The 20,446-nt window shown below is 36.4% G+C and overlaps 1 protein-coding gene and 1 pseudogene across 3 annotated transcripts; one reads left to right on the top strand and one right to left on the bottom strand.

Annotated features, from left to right (window-relative positions):
- Nucleotides 1-11,884: 11,884 nt before the first annotated feature.
- LOC116294436 (uncharacterized) lies at nucleotides 11,885-16,910 on the bottom strand (annotated as a pseudogene). The gene is made up of 2 exons (XR_016118866.1): nucleotides 16,746-16,910; nucleotides 11,885-14,710 (listed from the first exon to the last, which is right to left on the bottom strand). The product of XR_016118866.1 is annotated as an uncharacterized LOC116294436 (transcript).
- A 444-nt stretch (nucleotides 16,911-17,354) lies between these two features.
- Nucleotides 17,355-20,395, top strand: LOC116294421 (ethylmalonyl-CoA decarboxylase). 2 transcript variants are annotated; one of them, XM_031702014.2, is made up of 5 exons: nucleotides 17,355-17,864; nucleotides 18,771-18,813; nucleotides 18,941-19,116; nucleotides 19,416-19,546; nucleotides 19,955-20,395. In XM_031702014.2, exons 1-5 carry the CDS (start codon nucleotides 17,376-17,378, stop codon nucleotides 19,965-19,967), a joined length of 852 nt encoding a protein of 283 aa, XP_031557874.2. In that variant the 5' UTR covers nucleotides 17,355-17,375; the 3' UTR covers nucleotides 19,968-20,395. The 2 variants fall into 2 exon arrangements, with proteins under 2 accessions (XP_031557874.2, XP_031557873.2); XM_031702013.2 differs by having other exon boundaries at nucleotides 19,938-20,395.
- Nucleotides 20,396-20,446: the final 51 nt, after the last annotated feature.

Here is a 20,446-nt window from a genome sequence, read left to right as displayed (position 1 = left end):
TGGGATCGAAATTTTTTTTCCTTTAGTATTTTGACTTAAAATCAATGTTAAATGTCTAGAAAGACTTAAGAAAATGCTTTGGCGGTGTTATTTTTAGAAATTAATGAAAAATGTGGCTTTTATGAATAGGAAACGGTTAAATGTACTCTGTGAGAATCTGTGAATTTATTGTTCTAATTTTGCCATTTCTTTTCCTTTTTCTCAAACCAGAAATGAAAAGAGATGTTTGACAATTCCTCCATAGTTGCCATGGCAGATTACAAGCAAACACAGAAAATAGAGTGGCGTACAGTTACCTTCATACCGCAAAGGGTAAAAAGAAAGTTTTATATTTCAAAGGAATGGATATTCTGTACAGTATCCCTGCATCGATGCCATTCAAGTGAAAACAGGAAAAGTGAGTAGTGATATTTCATGGGTGTTTAAAAAATATGCATGTGAGTATTTGTTAATTATTGAGTATTTAAAAGTATGGACTTCCTGTGGTGTGACGAAGGTCAAAGATACCACAGGGAGCCCAACCCTTTTTCTACAATTGTTCTAATTCAGCTCAGAATAATTTTTATAATCGGAAAATTGAATGTTTTGGTCAAACAAACAAAAAATCAATAGAATAGATAAAAAAACTTAACGCACGAATATAGTTTAAAGTGTATATCAAGGGAAAAAATTTGATATAGACTTTAATAGACTTTAATAGCTAAGTGTTTCAGAGGTCCTTTCACTGGATGTGAACTAATTATGAGACCACGAGAGGGTGACGTTTTCACTTCCATTGAAAGGACCTTTATTATAATCGAAAAGTTGTATGTTTTAGTCAACGCAGAACAAAAAGTAAAAATAAAATAAAATATTACGCAATTGTAAACGCATTGGATGGGTGCGTAGACGATAACAAACGATGTACCTTAAATTGCTGTTAACGAAAAAGAATTATATTCCTGTATGGATCAATAACGTGAGATTGTGCGCAAGCGTGGCGGCTTGTTTTTCACAACTGACTATCCTTTCAATGGGAATTTGTTGTTAATGCTTCCTAATGTTGTTGAAAGGATGAACAGTTATTACCTCGAATTTGATATTCGTTGCTTTTGAATATGCGCGTTTTCCAAAACACATCCCACATGGAAAAGAGTAACCATGGAGAAATTCACCTCGGTGAAGCAAGAGACAAATCGGTTCTGCTGGTCATAGCAAGGGGTTAATTATCTACGGTTTAGGGGCCGACTTAACTCTCCTTTAGGCTTCCCCCGAGCTTCCTGATTACAATTTTTGGTTGCATCTTAAAGCACTTTTCACGTCAAAAACTTCATTCTTTTAAAGCATTCCCTTTCATTGTCTATGTATACATATCAACAATACAAGTATATTTTAAACAAACATGAAATATACTCCCGCAATATTGGGTGTTTTTATTAGGTCCTTTCACTGGATGTGAACTAACGAGAGACCACGAAGGAGGAACGGCTATTTCACATCCCTAGTAAGGACCTAATAAAAACATCCAATATTACGGGAATACATTTTATGTGTGTTTAAAATATACTTGTAATGTTGATATGTATACATGGTTCTCTCTCTAGATGAAAAGAAATCTGATACACGAAATGGGTTAATGAATTGATCACCAACCTCAAAGGTCCTTTCACTGGATGTGAACTAACATAAGACCCATGAGCGTGCGGCTATTTCACATCCCTTCAAAGGACGTAATTAAAATAGCCGATAAAACGTGAGTACAATTTTTTTCTGTGTTTAAAATATAATCAAAATGTATATATGTATCTGCTTCTCTATCCGAATAAAAAGAAACTTAAAGGAGGAATGTGCCTTTAGGAGTTGATCACCAACCTCAAAGGTCCTTTCAGTGGATGTGAACTAACATAAGACCCACGAGTGTGCGGCTATTTCACATCTCTTCAAAGGACGTAATTAAAATGGCCGATAAAACACGAGTACTTTTTTCCCCCTGCGTTTAAAATATACTTGTAATGTTGATTTGTATACATGGTTCTCTCTCTAGATAAAAGGAAACTTGATACACGAATATGGTTAAGGAATTGATCACCAACCTCAAAGGTCCTTTCACTGGATGTGAACTAACATGAGACCACGAGCGATGAGCCGCTATTCCAAATCCATTCAAAGGATCTAATGGAAAAACCCAATAAAACGTGAGTACACTTTTTTAACTGCGTTTAACATATAATTATTGAAGTAACCCTCATAAAAATATAAATTTTGCCGCCAAAAGTCCAATTGTAGTACCCAATCCCTTAGAGGAGGGGAAGGTGTGAGTAATGGCGTACAAGTGCCTTGAGGGTTGATACTTTTGATGCTCGTAAAACTATTACTTTTTTACGACAAAAGCAAAACAAATGACATCCTTGATACCTATTTCACTTGCTCTTTTAGAATATCACGGTTTTGACCTTAAATTCCAAAATTGTGGAAATTCAGGAACTGGATTTACTCTTTGGACTGGACTTTTTCTAAGTGGAGTGTGGGATCGAAAAATTTTTTCCTTTAGTATTTTGACTCAAAATCAATGTTAAATGTCTAGAAAGACTTAAGAAAATACTTTGGCGGTGTTATTTTTAGAAATTAATGAAAAATATGGCTTTTATGAAAAGGAAACGATTAAGGGTACTCTTTGAGAATCTGTGAATTTATTGTTCTAATTTTGCCATTTCTTTTCCTTTTTCTCAAACCAGAAATGAAAAGAGATGTTTGACAATTCCTCCATTGTTGCCATGCCAGATTACAAGCAAACACAGAAAATAGAGCGGCGTACAGTTACCTTCATACCGCAAAGGGTAAAAAGAAAGTTTTTATTTCCAAGGGATGGATATTCTGTACAGTATCCCTGCATCGATGCCATTCAAGTGAAAACAAGATAAGTGAGTAGTGATATTTCATGTGTGTTTAAAAAATATGCATGTGTGTATTTGTTAATTATTGAGTATTTAAAAGTATGGACTTCCTGTGGTGTGACGAAGGTCAAAGATACCACAGGCAGCCCAACCCTTTTTCAACTTCAGCTCAGAATAATTTTTATAATCGGAAAATTGAATGTTTTGGTCAAACAAACAAAAAGTCAATAGAATAGATAAAAAACTTAATGGACGAATATAGTTTAAAGTGTATATCAAGGATAAAAATTTCCTTTTAAATCACTTGTACGTGAATATTGTAGCAGCTACTATGGTTGCAGTATTTTCGTATGTAAAAAGTTTTTTTAGGGTTTATAGACATTTGAAATTTCAATATTCAAATGAGATGACGCAAATTCAAGACTAGTTTGTTATATGGTTTTTTACACTTTTAGGTTATTTCACTTCAGAACACTTGTCATAAATTACACTGCTAAATGTAACCCATATTGATATTTCAAATGTTTATATCTCTGAAAATAGAAGTCCACATACAAAAATACTGCAACCATACTACTACACTGTTCCCATATAAGTGATTTTGAAAATAATTTATTTTCCCTTGATATAGACTTTAATAGTTAAGAGGTTCAGAGGTCCTTTCAGTGGATGTGAACTAATTATGAGATCACGAGGGGGTAACGTTTTCACATCCATTGAAAGGACCTTTATCATAATTGAAAAGTTGTATGCTTTGGTCAACGCAGAACAAAAAGTAAAACTAAAATAAGATAGGAATACGCAATTGTAAATGTATTGGATGAGTGCGTAGACGATAACAAACGATGTACCTTAAATTGTTGTTAACGAAAAAGAATGTATATTCCTGTATGGATCAATAGCGTGTGATTGTGCGCAAGCGTGGCAGCTTGTTTTTCAAAACTGATTATTTTTTCAATGGGAATTTGTTTTTAATGCTTCCTAATGTTGTTGAAAGGATGAAAAGTTCGAATTTGATTTTCGTTGCCTTGTATGCGCGTTTTCCAAAACGCATCCCACATGGAAAAGAGTAACCATGGAGAATTACACCTCGGTGAAGCAAGAGACATTTCGGTTCTGCTGGTCATAGCAAGGGGTTAATTATCTACGGTTTAGGGGCCGACTTAACTCTCCTTTAGGCTACCCCCGAGCTTCCTGATGACTCTGTAGTTCCTCCCGGGATAGCGGTGTTGAGGCCGAAATCTCCAGCGTAGCCGAAAGTCCATACGACGGTTCAGCACTCGATGTCTGGAAATATGGTACTGGTTATGAAACAATCAATAATAATATAAACAAACCATTTTTCTGACACGAGAGACATTTTGGAAGTGCACACGCGAGACCACACATAATTTTATGTCTTCATGCAAGTGTAAATATTCATACCTAATTTTACAATTGGACTATTATGAATCTACGGTCAAAGTTTGCAATACTGCACTGCACGAGCAAACTACCCTGCGAGTGATGGGAAGAGTATTTACAATTTTTTGGTGGCATCTTAAAGAACCTTTCAGTCAAAAACTTCATTCTTTTAAAGCATTCCCTTTCATTGTCTATGTATACATATCAACAATACAAGTATATTTTAAACAAACATAAAATATACTAACGCAATATTGGGTGTTTTTATTAGGTCCTTTCACTGGATGTGAACTAACGAGAGACCACGAAGGAGGAACGGCTATTTCACATCCCTTCAAAGGACCTAATAAAAACATCCAATATTGCGGGAATAATTTTATGTTTGTTTAAAATATACTTGTAATGTTGATATGTATACATGGTTCTCTCTCTAGATCAAAAGAAACCTGATACACGAAATGGGTTAATGAATTGATCACCAACCTCAAAGGTCCTTTCAGTGGATGTGAACTAACATGACACCCAAGAGTGTGCGGCTATTTCACATCCCTTCAAAGGACGTAATGAAAATAGCCGATAAAACGTGAGTACAATTTTTTTTCTGTGTTTAAAATATAATTAGAATGTATATATGTATCTGGTTTTCTATCCGAATAAAAAAAACTTAAACGAGGAATGTGGTTTAGGAATTGATCACCAACTTCAAAGGTACTTTCACTGGATGTGAACTAACATGAGACCACGAGCAATGAGCCGCTATTCCACATCTATTCAAAGGACGTAATGAAAATGGCCGATCGGAAACACGAGTACAATTTTTTTCTGTGTTTAAAATATACTTGTAATGTTGATATGTATACATGGTTCCCTCTCTAGATAAAAGGAAACTTGATACACGAATATGGTTTATGAATTGATTAACAACCTCAAAGGTCCTTTCACTGGATGTGAACTAACATGAGACCACGAGCAATGAGCCGCTATTCCAAATCCATTCAAAAGGATCTAATGGAAAAACCCAAAAAAACGTGAGTACACTTTTTTAACTGCGTTTAATATATAATTATTGGAGTAACCCTCATAAAAATATAAATTTTGCCGCCAAAAGTCCAATTGTAGTACCAAGTCCCTTAGAGGAGGAGAACCAGAGGTGTGTGAGTAATGGCGTACAAGTGCCTTGCGGGTTGATACTTTTGATGCTCGTAAAACTATTACTTTTTTACGACAAAGTCAGAACAAATGACACCATTGATACCTATTTCACTTGCTCTTTTAGAATATTACGGCTTTGACCTCAAATTCCAAAATTGTGGAAATTCAGGAACTGGACTTACTCTTTGGACTGGACTTTTTCTAAGTGGAGTGTGGGATCGAAAAATTTTTTCCTTTAGTATTTTGACTCAAAATCAATGCAAATTGTCTAGCAAGAATTACGAAAATACTTTGGCGGTGTTATTTTTAGAAATCAATGAAAAACATGGCTTTTATAAATAGGAAACGATTAAGGATACTCTTTGAGAATCTGTAAATTTATTGTTCTAATTTTGCCATTACTTTTTGTTTTTATTAAACCAGAAATGAAAATAGATGTTTGACAATTCCTTCCTTGTTTCCATGCCAGATTACAAGCTAAAATAGAAAATAGAGTGGCGTACAGTAACCTTCATACCGCAATGGTTAAAAAGAAAGTTTTAAATTTCAATGGAATGTATATTCTACAGTATCCCTGAATCGATGTTATTCAAGTGAAAACAGGAAAAGTGAGTAGTGATATTTCATGTGTGTTTAAAAAATATTCATGTTTATATCTGTTAATTATTGAGTATTTAAAAGTATGGACTGCCTGGAAAATTGGAAAATCGGAAAATTGAATGTTTTGGTCAAACAAACAAAAAATTAATAGAATAGATAAAAAAACTTAATGGACGAATATATTTTAAAGTGTATATCAAGGAAAATTTTTTTTCTTTTTAAGTCACTTATATGTGAATATTGTAGCAGTATGGTTGCAGTATTTTTGTATGTAAAAATGTTTTTAGGGTTTATAGATATTTGAAATTTCAATATGCAAATGAGATGACGCAAATTCAAGACTAATTTATTATACAAAAATGCTTTTGTGGAAAGTACTGCTGTTTTTTTCATTTGCAAATCATCCTTATGACTGACATTTATGGCTTTGTACATTTTTAGGTTATTTTACTTCAGAACACTTGTCGTAAATTACACTGCTAAATGTAACCCATTCTTGAATTTACGTCATCTCATTTGCATATTGATATTTCAAATGTTTATATCTCTGAAAAGAGAGGTCCACATACAAAAATACTGCAACCATACTACTACACTGTTCCCATATAAGTGATTTTGAAAATAATTTTTTTCCCTTAATATAGACTTTAATACTTAGGAGGTCCTTTCAGTGGATGTGAACTAATTATGAGACCACGAGGGGGTTACGTTTTCACATCCATTGAAAGGACCTTTATCATAATCGAAAAGTTGTATGCTTTGGTCAACGCAGAACAAGAAGTAAAAATAAAATAAGATAGGAATACGCAATTGTAAATGTATTGGATGAGTGCGTAGATGATAACAAACGATGTACCTTAAATTGTGGTTAACGAAAAAGAATGTATATTCCTGTATGGATCAATAGCGTTTGATTGTGCGCAAGCGTGGCGGCTTGTTTTTCAAAACTGACTATCCTTTCAATGGGAATTTGTTGTTAATGCTTCCTAATGTTCTTGAAAGGATGAACAGTTATTACCTCGAATTTGATTTTCGTTGCCTTTGAATATGCGCGTTTTCCAAAACGCATCCCACATGGAAAAGAGTAACCATGGAGAATTACACCTCGGTGAAGCAAGAGAAATATCAGGACTCCTTTAGGCTTCCCCCAAGCTTCCTGATGATTCTGTAGTTCCTCCCGGGATAGCGGTGTTGAGTCCGAAATCTCCAGCGTAGCCGAAAGTCCATACGACGGTTCAGCACTCGATTTCTGGAAGTATGGTCCTGGCTAAAACAAACAATAATAATATAAACAAACTATTTTTCCTGACAGATAGACTAGAAATGCACAAGAGACATTTTGAAAGTGCACAGGCACGACCGCACACATGATTTTATGTCTTCATGCAAGTGAAAATATTCATGCCTAATTTTACGGTTGAACTAATTTACGATCAAAGTTTACAATACTGCACTGCACGAGGAAACTACTCTGCGAGTGATGTGAAGAGTAGTACAATTTTTTGGTGGCATTTTAATGAACTTTTCAGTCGAAAACTTACAAGTATATTTTAAACAAACATAAAATATACTCCCGTAATATTGAAAGTTTTTATTAGGTCCTTTCACTGGATGTGAACTAACAAGAGACCACGAAGGAGGAACGACTATTTCAAATCCCTTCAAAGGACCTAATAACAATACCCAATATTACGGGAGTATATTTTATGTGTGTTTAAAATATACTTGTAATGTTGATTTGTATACATGGTTCTCTCTCTAGATAAAAGGAAACTTGATACACGAATATGGTTAAGGAATTGATCACCAACCTCAAAGGTCCTTTCACTGGATGTGAACTAACATGAGACCACGAGCAATGAGCCGCTATTCCACATCCATTCAAAGGACGTAATAAAAGTATAGCCGGAAAAACGTGAGTAAATTTTTTTTCTGTGCTTAAAATATAATTAGAATGTATATATGTATCTGCTTCTCTATCCGAATAAAAAGAAACTTAAAGGAGGAATGTGGTTTAGGAATTGATCACCAACTTCAAAGGTCCTTTCAGTGGATGTGAACTAACAATAGACCACGAGCAATGAGCCGCTATTCCACATCTATTCAAAGGATCTAATGGAAAAATCCAATAAAACGTGAGTAACACTTTTTTATCTGTGTTAAACATATAATTATTGGAGTAACCCTTATAAAAATATAAATTTTGCCGCCAAAAGTCCAATTGTAGTACCCAATCCCTTAGAGGAGGGGAAGGTGTGAGTAATGGCGTACAAGTGCCTTGCGGGTTGATACTTTTGATGCTCGTAAAACTATTACTTTTTACGACAAAAACCAAACAAATGACACCATTGATACCTATTTCACTTGCTCTTTTAGAATATTACGGTTTTGACCTTAAATTCCAAAATTGTGGAAATTCAGGAACTGGATTTACTCTTTGGACTGGACTTTTTCTAAGTGGAGTGTGGGATCGAATTTTTTTTTCTTTAGTATTTTCACTTAAAATCAATGTTAAATGTGTAGCAAGACTTACGAAAATACTTTGGCGGTTTTATTTTTAGAAATTAATGAAAAATATGGCTTTTATGACTAGAAAACGGTTAAATGTACTCTGTGAGAATCTGTGAATTTATTGTTCTAATTTTCCCATTTCTTTTTAATTTTATCAAACCAGAAAGGAAAAGAAATGTTTGACAATTCCTCCCTTGTTGCCATGCCAGATTACAAGCTAAGAAAGAAAATAGAGCGGCGTAAAGTTACCTTCAGGTACCGCACTTGAAAGGTAAAAAGAAAGTTTTTATTTCAAAGGAATGGATATTCTGTACAGTATCCCTGCATCGATGCTATTCAAGTGAAAACAGGAAAAGTGAGTAGTAATTGTTATGGGTGTTTGAAAAATATACATGTGTGTATTTATAAATTATTGTATTTAAAAGTATGGACTGCCTTTGGTGAATGTGACGAAAGTCAAAGATACCACAGGGAGCCCAATCTTTTTGCTTTGATTGTTCTTATTCAGCTCAGAAAGCAGATCATTGCGACTTCATAATTATTGAAGAATGCCATTGGACTGGCCTCTTTACCCCTTCTTAAAAAACATTCAAATGTTTTTCGCGTACATGTTGTTCACACCCAGTTAAAGGACCGCTTCGAAGATCCTATTTCACTTTTTAAACAGCAATATTCGCCCTTAAAGTTTCGTTTCATCTAGATAAAGAATCGCAAAACGAAATCTTTTAAAAGCTTCAAAATTTCATAAGCGAAAAATTAAGTTTTATTGAACCAAAAAAATCATTAGCGTAGACAAACCGTTAAAAGATACTTTGACATTTATATAACATAATACATAACTTTATATCGTTACATATTGACTTATAACTGTAAAAAGAATCCCGGATACTCGAACCTACCCTTGGTAAAAATTTTACCCATGATAACTCGGGCTTCTTCTGTCCGTCTTTATGCAGGACATTCTGAACCATTGAAATAATTTATAATTAATTTTTTGCGCTCAGCCTAGTTTTAAATCAGAAATATTCTAAAAAAATTGTAAATCTTGTGGAACATAGCAACGGTAACTAAGGGGAGTGGGAGCCATGAATTTTCTCTTTGTCTTAAGATCTCTATAGTTTCTGGGTTTTGCGCCTACACAAAACGAGTTAGTTCAGTCAAGTACCGAATCACACCATCAAAGGCGGGAAATTCTCTTAGTAATTGTTCCTCACGCGCCCGCGTCATGGAATCGATCGGAAACACGTGTCTTTAATTGATCGAATTGTATAGACATGTGATGGCAATGTGCCTAACCAAGGTTCGTCTACACCCACATTTCTTTATTAGCAAAATCGAATTCCCATCATGCATTGTATAGATGCCAGGATCAATACTATTGTAGATTTTACATAAGAAAGAAAATCAATTCCCAAAAATATAGGGATTTTATTGTTCTGCTATCTAACATGGCCGCTGGTGCGTGATGGTCAATTATCTTGTGAAAGTACGTGTACCTGACATAGTTTGCTCGTTTTTTCCCGTTTATTCTATATTATCTCTTTTCTCGTTAACTCGAACTCACAGTAACTCGAAGGTCTTTTATTTCTCTTGAAGGTTCGAGATATCTAGATTCTACTTTACCTGTAATTCTAACTGGGTGACAGATCAATAGATGTAAAACACAGTGAAAGCAGCCATTTGGGGTGTCCCAAAAGCCACTGCGTCCGCTAAGTTTACTTAGTGCTACAACTCACCTTAACATATCTATCTACTGCTTTAAGTAAAACCTATATATAATAGCTAGGTTACATTTCAATGAAGAACTCCACTGATTGCTTTTCGTCATCAATTACAACCATGACTTTAGCGTTACTTCTTTTTTCGTCTTCTTGAAAACTTGAGCCAAGGCGTTCTTTTTCATCTTGCTGATTGAATCTTTGAGACAATTTTCGTGCAATCTCGTTGAATTCCTTAGCTTTCTTGAACATTTCCTGTTTTGCCATCCAGTGATGTTTTTCGGATGTACCCCCTTGTGTCGTTTTCTCGGCGATTTCCTCTTTAGGTCGGCCTTCCTTTTGATGCGTTTTACTTGGTGTTGGAGCCGTCATTCTCTTCCATTCGTCCTGAGACATTTCTTTTTTGGCGCTACCTTGATATTCATTACTTTTCCTAATTCTTCGGCTCGGCTCTTTTTTATGATGTTGGGACTGTTTCGGGCAATTTACTACCAATCTCTGCTGTTTAGGCATTTCTTGCGCTACTTGAGAAACTCTCCGACCTTCACTTTTTTTTCTTTCTTCGTTGGCTTTCTCCTCTTTCGGTACTCTTTGGTGCTGGCCTTCAATCTGGGACGTCTCCTTGACGGAATATCGCTGATTTTGTGGTATCATATCTACTATTGGGGATAACCTGCGACCGTCAATAACTTTTTGCCTTTCTTCATGTTTCTGTTCGTGTGGTAACCCTTGTAGATTTTCTGGGATTTTTCTCTGCACTTCCTGTGACATGCCCCGCTTGACATTTCTCTGATACTGGGAACTTTCTTGTTTCACTAGATTAACTCTCTTACCTTCCGTCAGCTCTTGAGAAGAGTTGCAATCTAACCTTTTCTGCATTTCGTTCACTGCATAAGTACCAACCGAACGATTTCGCTCTTTCTCGAAACGGTCAGTTGTAGGGGGCTTGCTTGAAGTCGACGGCTGTCCAGAATGTTCTGAATTTCTGAGGAAAATTTCATCGTTCCTTTTCTGGAAGACATCGCAGAGTTCTGTCATAGAAAGAGGCTCGCGACGTGAATGTCTTCTTTTGTGAGACCTATATTCCATATTTCTTCTTCTTTTTTGACCTTACTTGGTGTTTAGATGTGTCTACAAAGCCGAGGAAGTTCATTCAACTCCGTTTTTTCTCAGTGCAGCGTTTATGTAGAAAAGAACACAACTTCCTAAATTCTGATTGGACAGTTAAAGTATCGAATCACAACATCAAAGGCGGGAAATTCTCCTCCTCACGTGTCAGTTCCTCTGTTCCTCACGCGCCCGCGTCATCGAATCGATCGGAAACACGTGTGTTTAATGGATCGAATGTTATAGGCATGTGATGGCAATGTGCCTAACCAAGGTTCGTCTACACCCACATTTCTTTATTAGCAAAATCGAACTCCCATCATGCATTGTATAGATGGCAGGATCAATACAATTGTAGATTTTAATTGATCTTTGAAATTCGTGAAATGACGTGGGATAGAAGGAAAATGTCGCGGTATGCAGTCAAAGTTTGATTTGAAATTGTAATTCTACAAGAAGACAATGAAATAACGAAAAACCATGGTAAACTGTTGATTGAAAGACTTATAGTACAGACGATGACGATTAGGATGCCTTTATTTCAAGAGAAATAACACGTATCAACTATTTTCAGTTATTATCTATAACATACGGATCAAGCAAACGAAGCTAACTAGATTACGAGTTTTGTATCCTATCTAGCCACGACGATACAATAGAGGCGGAGGAACAAAAAGTAGCAAAATTGACCGGACGCATGCCAAACAAGAACTGCACTGGAAGGGCTTCCTGTACGCGCTACAAGTCATGCATGTTTGAGTCACGCAGAAAGTGAGGGCTTTTTGAATAGTTAATTTAAAGATTTCTAAAATGCTTTTACCGAAAGTAAATCACCCAGTTTGCTTTTCTCGTCACGTTTCGACGTTTTGAAGTAAGCCAGCCTTATGCACAACTAGTAAGTCAAACTTTCAACTGTAGTTCTGAACAGTGAAAAATGCTAACTTTCCTGTCCACAATCCTTTTAAATTTAACTGACAATGAAATATTATGAAATTAGTATGGATACGAACTTAATCGATTCAGATAAGCTCAAATTTGACATCGCAAGCTTAGTACTAAAAACCACATCTATAGACTCTCATGTCGAGCACGGCGCGCGGTAAGATTCGCAATAACGGCTCTGAAAACGAAAAAGGGGATTTTACTGACACTCAGGTTGCCTTGAACCATGTTATGCCTTGAACCATATTTCGTGGAGCACGTGTTGTGGGAATTTCGTCACAGGGGTCTGGGGTCGAAACGCCATGATGATAAACTTGACTGAATTTGAACAGCATCAATATATCAGTATAACTCTATTACACAAAAGTATGAATTTAGGATTCTGCTAAGTATAAAATTTTAAAAGCATTTTAAACAGGGACACCGATGACTCATAATCATTCAATTTTGACTTTTTTTAAATCATTTTTTTCTGAGGACTAGTTTTCATTCTCCTCGTTTTCATCTGAGCCGCTGTCAAAGCTGTACACAAAAGAAGGGTTGTCTGTTAGGAATTGTTCAATTTCGTCGATTATTTTGTACTGCAAATGAAGAAACTTTATCTCAACGTCAAGATCCTTCATGCAGTTTTCGAAGTTTGCATCTGTGGTGGATCTTTTCAGAAACTGAACAATTTGGAGGACATTCTGCTGTTGTAGAAGAGAATTCGGCACGGAAAGAGGTTGGCCATAGACTTTTTCAGCCAAAGCAAGATGGATGAGAACCTCAGGCATCTCAATGGGGTTAACTTTGGTGTTATCTAAGATATCTAAGATGCTCTGTTTACTGGGGACTTTGCTTGTTGTGTCCAATTTAACCTTCATTTGAGCACTTAATGATTCTAGCCAAACGTTGACAGGATAAAACGATTTGTACGTCGTCATGAAATGAAATGGGAAATCAGAAGTTACTTCCAGAGTTCCTGTCTCAAGATCTGGTCCTTCGGCCATCTCCTCATCTAGCATTCGAAAACCATTTTCCAGGGTTACTTTTCGACTTTTGTCATCCATTTGCTGGAGTGTATTACACCCATCGATAAAGAAGTGTTGGCAGGACATGTTTTTAACGCAACTTCTTAATTTTTCGATCAAGTTTTTCACTCGATCTCCGATCTTAGAGAAGCACCATTGATCATGTGGCACGGTTTCTAGTTCCCAGAGAAAAAGCGTTTTGGCAGTGTAGGTAGTGATGATGGAGGCCAACTTGACAAAGCGAGCGAACAGGTACTTGAAGATGAGGTAACACATTCTTTGGTCATCGGTGATAGAATTCATGAGTGTTTTCTCGGCCAGTGAAAAGGAGTACCTCCATGACGTCGATGGAGCTACATCTCCACCAGCGGCACCTTCTGAGGAATCTTTTCGTCCCAAAGGGTCATACTTGGGCACTAAATGACATCCAGCTTGAATCACCCGCTGAATAAGTTCCCTAGGGGGCCATCCAGAGGGTTTGTCTCTGACGGACCATTTCGATGCACAACTGGGCCATGTTTTACAGGGGACAGAAATGCTGACGTCCTCAGTTAAGAAAAGATGTTTTCTGTTTGTTTTACCCGCCACGATACACGTGACTATATGGACGGCAGGCCCCGCTTGTCCAACGTATTGAAGGCTTGTGGCATAAGCAGATTCGTTTTCGTCGTGTTGTTCTGAGTTTGAAGCTTGGCCTTGTTGACATTTTACTACGTTCATTATGACTGTATTCAAGTTTAAGAGACAATACAGCTCATTTACTAATAATTCTGATGACATGACAGACATACCTTCACCTTCTCGTACGCACAGCTTACTAAGGCCCGGAACAATAAAACGGTTGATATCCGGAGGTAGTACCAGCCGGGCTTGACCAGGAAGAGACAGCGATGGAATGACCATTAATTGAAGTGGCATGTTACTGGACTCTTCAGTAGTTTGTTCGTATGGGACCTCCGATACTGTTATATCTTTAAAACAGAGATTAAAGTCACACTCAAACGATTAATCCGCATGAAGTGCGTCCATATTTCCATCTTCATTTGTGTCTTCGCATGCTTGTCGAAATATCTGCACAATGGGTACATCTTCTGCTACGCTTCCAACTTGCAGTGGCTCAGTGTATTTCTGGTTCGTTAAAAAACACTCCTCGAGCTGAAGATAGTTAGCTTTTCCTAACAACATGTTTGTTTGACATTGCGAACTGCTCTGAAGTACAGCGTCCAAAGAACTTTTGAACGACCCGCGGACTATGTGCTTGATGACGGCATGCATGATGTAGATGTTGAAATTCCAGTCAGTCTTCGGGACACCCTCGGGAAAGCTCGCCTTTTCCCATAAATAGTCACTCCCGTCCTCTGGAACAATTGCCTCAGCCATTTTGATATAATTCCTAAAAAGAGTAGAAGTAAAATAAAACACGCCGCGTTCAACTGATCTAAATTGACTAAGGTCATATACTGTACTCGTATAATTTTTAAGGATTTTTTTTAGCACAAGTACGTATAAAAATAAATACTGCGTTCTGATTGGATGAGCTATTACGTCTAGGCCTTAAGTTATAGCCATAAACGTGCCAACTTCGAAAACCAAAACATTAAATTTAACTTTAATTCAAAACTTGTAAACTTGTATCTTTATATTTGACCGACTAGTTGAATTTCACTAAAACAATTTGTCATCTCGCCCTGACGTGTCCTATGAGTCAATAGCCCCATTCGGGCTCGAGGACTCAACAGGGTCTGAATGGGGGGGTCCCAGTATCAGTTAGCAGCTAAATTTTATAGATTTTCTCAGTTATCAGTTAAATTTTTCGATTCTCAGTTAAGTCAAACATTAATAATTAATTCTTATGCTTAATAAATAACAAACAACTGGGTGAAGTCTATTTTAAAGTACTTTTTACCTCAAATTCACATGTGAAATATGTTTTTAAAAGGATGACTTATTAATTTGTCTCCCATCACTTCCGGTAAGTCAATACTGCAATCCCTACTTATGTGTTAAGGTGGAGCTGGGTCTTATTAGTTGTTTCAGCAGCGAGTTGTTTCGGATCTGAAAACAGTGCGAATACCATGGTCTTAAGGCATCTACGCAAAGTTTGGGATACACCATCTACATATGGTAGTAAAACTGTTGTTCTGTATGCTGGTTAGTCTTGTTGGCTGGCTGGTCTTGTTTTGGCAAGACATCGCAAGACATTTTAGAGATATTTATTTGCAGACTTTTTTCACGATATCGCTTGGCATGCTGAAATTTTGCAGTGAAATGTCCCAAAAAGTGAAACAACTATTAGTCTGTGAAACCAAAGTGAAACCAAGCAAACATAATTTTCACAGGAGAAAATACGAAGAGATGAACTGTTAAACAATGGCTAGAGCCAATAAAAATCCTAACTATGGCTTTAATTGTGGAAAGACTGAACCTTAAATTTTAAGAAAATATAAATGAATCTTTTGTTACGCGTTTATTGTCAATTTAAACATTTTACTGTACCTTTTTACCGTCTGAACATGATCTTAACTTTCATTAATGCTCGTACAGCCCTTCCTGAACGGGTCACGCAAGCTGAAGAAATTCGCCTAAATGCTGTTTTAATTTTGGCACAGACAATCGTAAAGCAAAGTCAATGGGTACTCGACTTCAGTGGCGCTCGAACGGAGCTTCCTCGTCCTTTCTATAATAGCTAACAAGAACTTTAACGATACCACTATTCATACTGACCAAAGCGTCCAGCAAATCGACGGAAAAGTGATCAAAGATCAACTCAACTCTATTACATCAACGATAAATACGTAACAGAGTATCAACTGACACAAGGCAACATGATGGTGAATGGCCTCAAATAGCTTTTGAATAAAAAACCATTTAAAAAAAAAAAATTTATGAATCAAAAATAAACAGTTATCAGTTATATCGTCGATCTCAGTTATCAGCTAAAAAAATACGGAATTCTCAGTTAACAGTTAATTTTTTAGCCGTTTCTCAGTTAACAGTTAACCCCATTCAGACCCTGACTCAATGGTGTTGTGTTTCTTCCGCGAAGTGATCTTCATCTTCTTACGACCATAAGACTATAAAAGCTGGCGCCTTTTCATTCTTAATCGTTATGTTTTTAATCAACAACCACGAAGCTAAACCACTAGCTTATGGCTAGTAGGAGTAAAAAAATCTATAACAAGCCGCGTTTTGATCGAAGCTAATCACTAGTTTATGACTAGAAGCCATCAATATTTTCTTTAAAAAGGGAAGCGTTTTGAAGAAATTTTCAACTTATATCATCATCATAAATGTACAGACCCACAGAATACTCAGTAGAGAGCAAGCACTCAATATAATCTAACTATGAATAATACAAGAACCTTAGCTATAAAATTATCAATAGACTGTACTGAAATTATGTTTTAACGCATAGATCGACGACTTACCCTTCTTTCAAAGTCTTATGAAATCACTAGGTGTCGTTTCTTAATAGCAGAACTCTTTAAAGATCTCTCAATTGGTTCCTCAAATGCTAAAAGAAACTCGAAAATGGCAGAGAATCTTAGGAATTAACGCAGATCCATAGTTTTAAAGGTCTTGGAATTTTATTGCTGATACACTATACGCATGTCACATCAAAGATCATGTGTCAATATTGATTTTCTTATTATGCTGACAGACCGCGTACAATGTTACTATAGCACCATCAAGCTACGAACTCAAGACCATTTTTTTATTAAGAAGAAAAAAAACACCAGAAACCGTCTAGTTTTTCGCGGTGAATTTTAAGCTATCTTTCATATGACCGGAAAAAATGAGATTCCGTACTATGGAAAAATAGATATTTAGCAAACACAAGATTTCGCATTATTTTCGACAACCATGTGAAGACACGCCTAAAGCCGGATGGAAATATGGAGGGACTTCGTTCATGCGGAATAATCTTAATCTGCACAGGTAGCCCAGTACCCTATACCTTTTTGGTTACATAGGGCACCAGTTTCCATGCTGCCATGCAGCAACGCCTGGAATATATTAGCATTTCGGACTAAAAAACTTGAGAACTACACTAAACAATGAATAGTGTCAGTTGTTTACGAAATAATGCCCAAATATTACGATCTTTTACGAGACTATTCTACGCTTCTACTATATCAAATACTCCATCATTCGAGGAAGATAAAATACGGGCAAAACTTAAGCCATTAATAGGGTCAGGCGGCGATATTTTGTTGAGCTATGGAGTTAAAAACGCAAAAGACATTGCATCGATAACCATTGATAATCCTAGCCGTAAAAATGCTTTAACAGGGCATATGATGGTCCAGCTGGCTGAGATTATAGACGAGTTAGAGACTTGGGATTCAGGAGAGGGTGTTATTTTGCAAGGTGCTGAGGGAACTTTTGCATCAGGTGCGGATTTAAGTGTAGCAAAAGCGATCCTTACCCCAGAGGAGGGGGCAGAGATGTGCTTCTTTATGCAGAGGACTCTGACATGTTTGAGGCGACTGCCTTTGGTTAGTTTGGCTGTTGTGCAGGGAAAAGCTGTGGGAGGAGGAGCGGAGGTGAGTTACCACTCTGTTCACTGCTATACGCGCTGATCAAGACAACAGGGTGCAACAGGGAAATAGAAACAATATAAAGGTACTGACCAATTTGTTTGATTGACAGAAGTGTCAGGGAAGTGAAGCCCCCCCCCTACTTTTTGCAAGAATTACATTTTTATTTTGTCTGATTTTTTGGTGTGTGGGATAGGGAGGGGAGGACATTTTTAAAGCTGTTCTGCCGTCCCTGAATGTATTGCCAATTTCCCTGTCGTGACTGTTGTCTCGATCAGCATGTAGCAATAAAAAGAGTGATAAATAAAATTCTTTGTTGAGTGTGGTGGTAAGTTGTGTAGTCTTCAGAAAGGCTGTTGTTGTTATTGTGACTGGCATTTCGACAATCTTCAAACGTTTATATTTTCCAAACATCCTCTGGCTAATCAAAATCAGGGTATGGTTAACTCAACCATGGAGTTGGAATTTAGCTTGTTAGGTCCGGTTTTACACATACACGGTGTGGATATCCTGGAGAAAAACCCTCAATCTGAACCCAAGGCAGCAGATATATGAACGCACTACTGTTATGCCATATTTGATTCTCCTTAACCTGTTAACCTGTGTAGAAGTTGTTTTCAAAGTCAAGTCTGGCCAAATTTGGCACTTGCCTGGCCTAAACATTTGTCGGATGACCAGTCAGATTTGTCCTGTTTTTTTTCTTTCTTTTTTTTTTGTTTTTTTGTTTGCTTTTGAGCAGCTGTTGGTTTTAGCCTGGCCCCCCTTTAGCCATTATACATGTCTTCACGATGACACTGAAAACGACCATACTTTTAGTCCGGGTCAAAGTAAATTGAAATTATTATCACCTGCCTTTTCTTTTCAAAATTAATGAAGATATGAAAAAATCCTAAAGCATGTCCTTTGTTTCAGCTGACAACTGCATGCGATTTCAGAATCATGTCAAAAGATGCAGGTACCTTTATCACAAAAAATTTAATAATTTATATTATATTAGTTTATTTATAATTTTAATGCAGGTAAATAAAATAAAAATCCTTAACAAGTAAAATTTAGGGTACCTGTTAATTTTGTTCTTACAGAAATGAGGTTTGTTCATGCAAAAATGGGATTGTCTCCAGGGTGGGGTGGGGGATCAAGACTAGTAAAGATTGTTGGACGACATAAAGCATTAGAAATCCTACTACAATGCAAAAGAATGGATCTGGAAGAATCTCTTAAGTGTGGTTTAGTGGATGCAGAACTATTGGAATCTAAGGTTAGTATCTCTTTGTTATGTAAAGTAATTCTGATGACTTTCTTTGGGCTTCCTGTGGCTAATGTAACACAGGTTACCCAGACAACAAGGATTTGGCTGTTAAACTACAGTAAATGTAACTGCCATTTACTTTTTTGTTGCATCTTTGATTACTGTGTGCACATGCATGGGCTTCATAAGAGTCTTTGGTCTTTTCTGTTGAAAATACACAGGGACCCCATAAACACATTTTAGCTTCATTGCTGCATACCACAGATGAAGTAATTAAATAGATAGCATGTGTCTTTCTTTATATTCAGGATGCTTTAGAGACAGCTGCTGATTGGCTGGCTCCATATGTAAGAGATCATTCATCAGTGATTAGGGCAATAAAAGGTGTAGTAGCCGCAGCTGATGACCTGCCAATGGATGAAGCCTTAACAGTTGAAAGGTAAATAGAAAAAATATTAGCCATGCAAGGATGTGTATGTTGAAATAGCACAGGCAGAAGTCAGTTGTTCAAAAAAAATTTTGAACTTGCTGGTTTAGTCAAATTTGATTTGGTTTGGTGACTGTAATTTAAGAAGAAGCTTCGAATATCAGATATTATGGATGCATTTAAATGGAATGCAAATGAGACAACAAGCATTGTATTGACCTGATAGCTTCACTTGTATGATTCTTAAAACAAAAGAGTATTGCATCACAGGCTCAACTGTAATAACAGCTATTCAGTTATTGTCATTTTATGTCCTCTTTAGGACATTGAAATGTGGTTCTTTAGAATTTAATATTTACTATAAAATGTACTTCAAAAAACTTATAACTTCTGTCATTTGTAGGTCTTTTTTTTCTACAGTTTGGGGAGGTGAAGCAAACAAGAATGCCTTGAGTAAAAACATCAAGCATAACTAAACAGTTGGAGATGAAATCAAGTAATAAAGAGGTTTCACAGCAGCCGTGTAACTTGTGGGATGACACAAACGTTTCCTTTGGGAAATGAAATCTATTGTCATGTAAAACACATTGCATTGTGCAGTGTCTGCCCTACAAAATGAAAACCCTTATGTTCTAGAATGGCAACAGTTTAAAATGAGAAAATTGAAGCATAAACTACTGTAATATAAGATCCTTAAGAGAATCGGATACAATTTTGATGATGGTACTAAGACACCAACCAAATCAAGTAAAAGTTTTAAATCAAAAAGAAAAAACCTTCTAGATCTAAAATTATAACTATTACTTGAAATGTGGGTAACATTTTTATTGATGTATAATAAATTATTTATAACACTACAAATGCTTCTTATACATGAATTTAATATAAAGGTTAAAAAATAATGTACACAAG

This window comes from Actinia tenebrosa, unplaced genomic scaffold, assembly GCF_029948245.1.
Source record: "Actinia tenebrosa isolate PJP-AT-01 unplaced genomic scaffold, QUT_ActTen_1.0 PGA_scaffold9__36_contigs__length_13948895, whole genome shotgun sequence".
NCBI lineage: Eukaryota > Metazoa > Cnidaria > Anthozoa > Actiniaria > Actiniidae > Actinia > Actinia tenebrosa.
The sequence above is the reverse complement of the archived record's forward strand: the minus strand, read 5'-3'. Positions and strand labels throughout refer to the sequence as shown.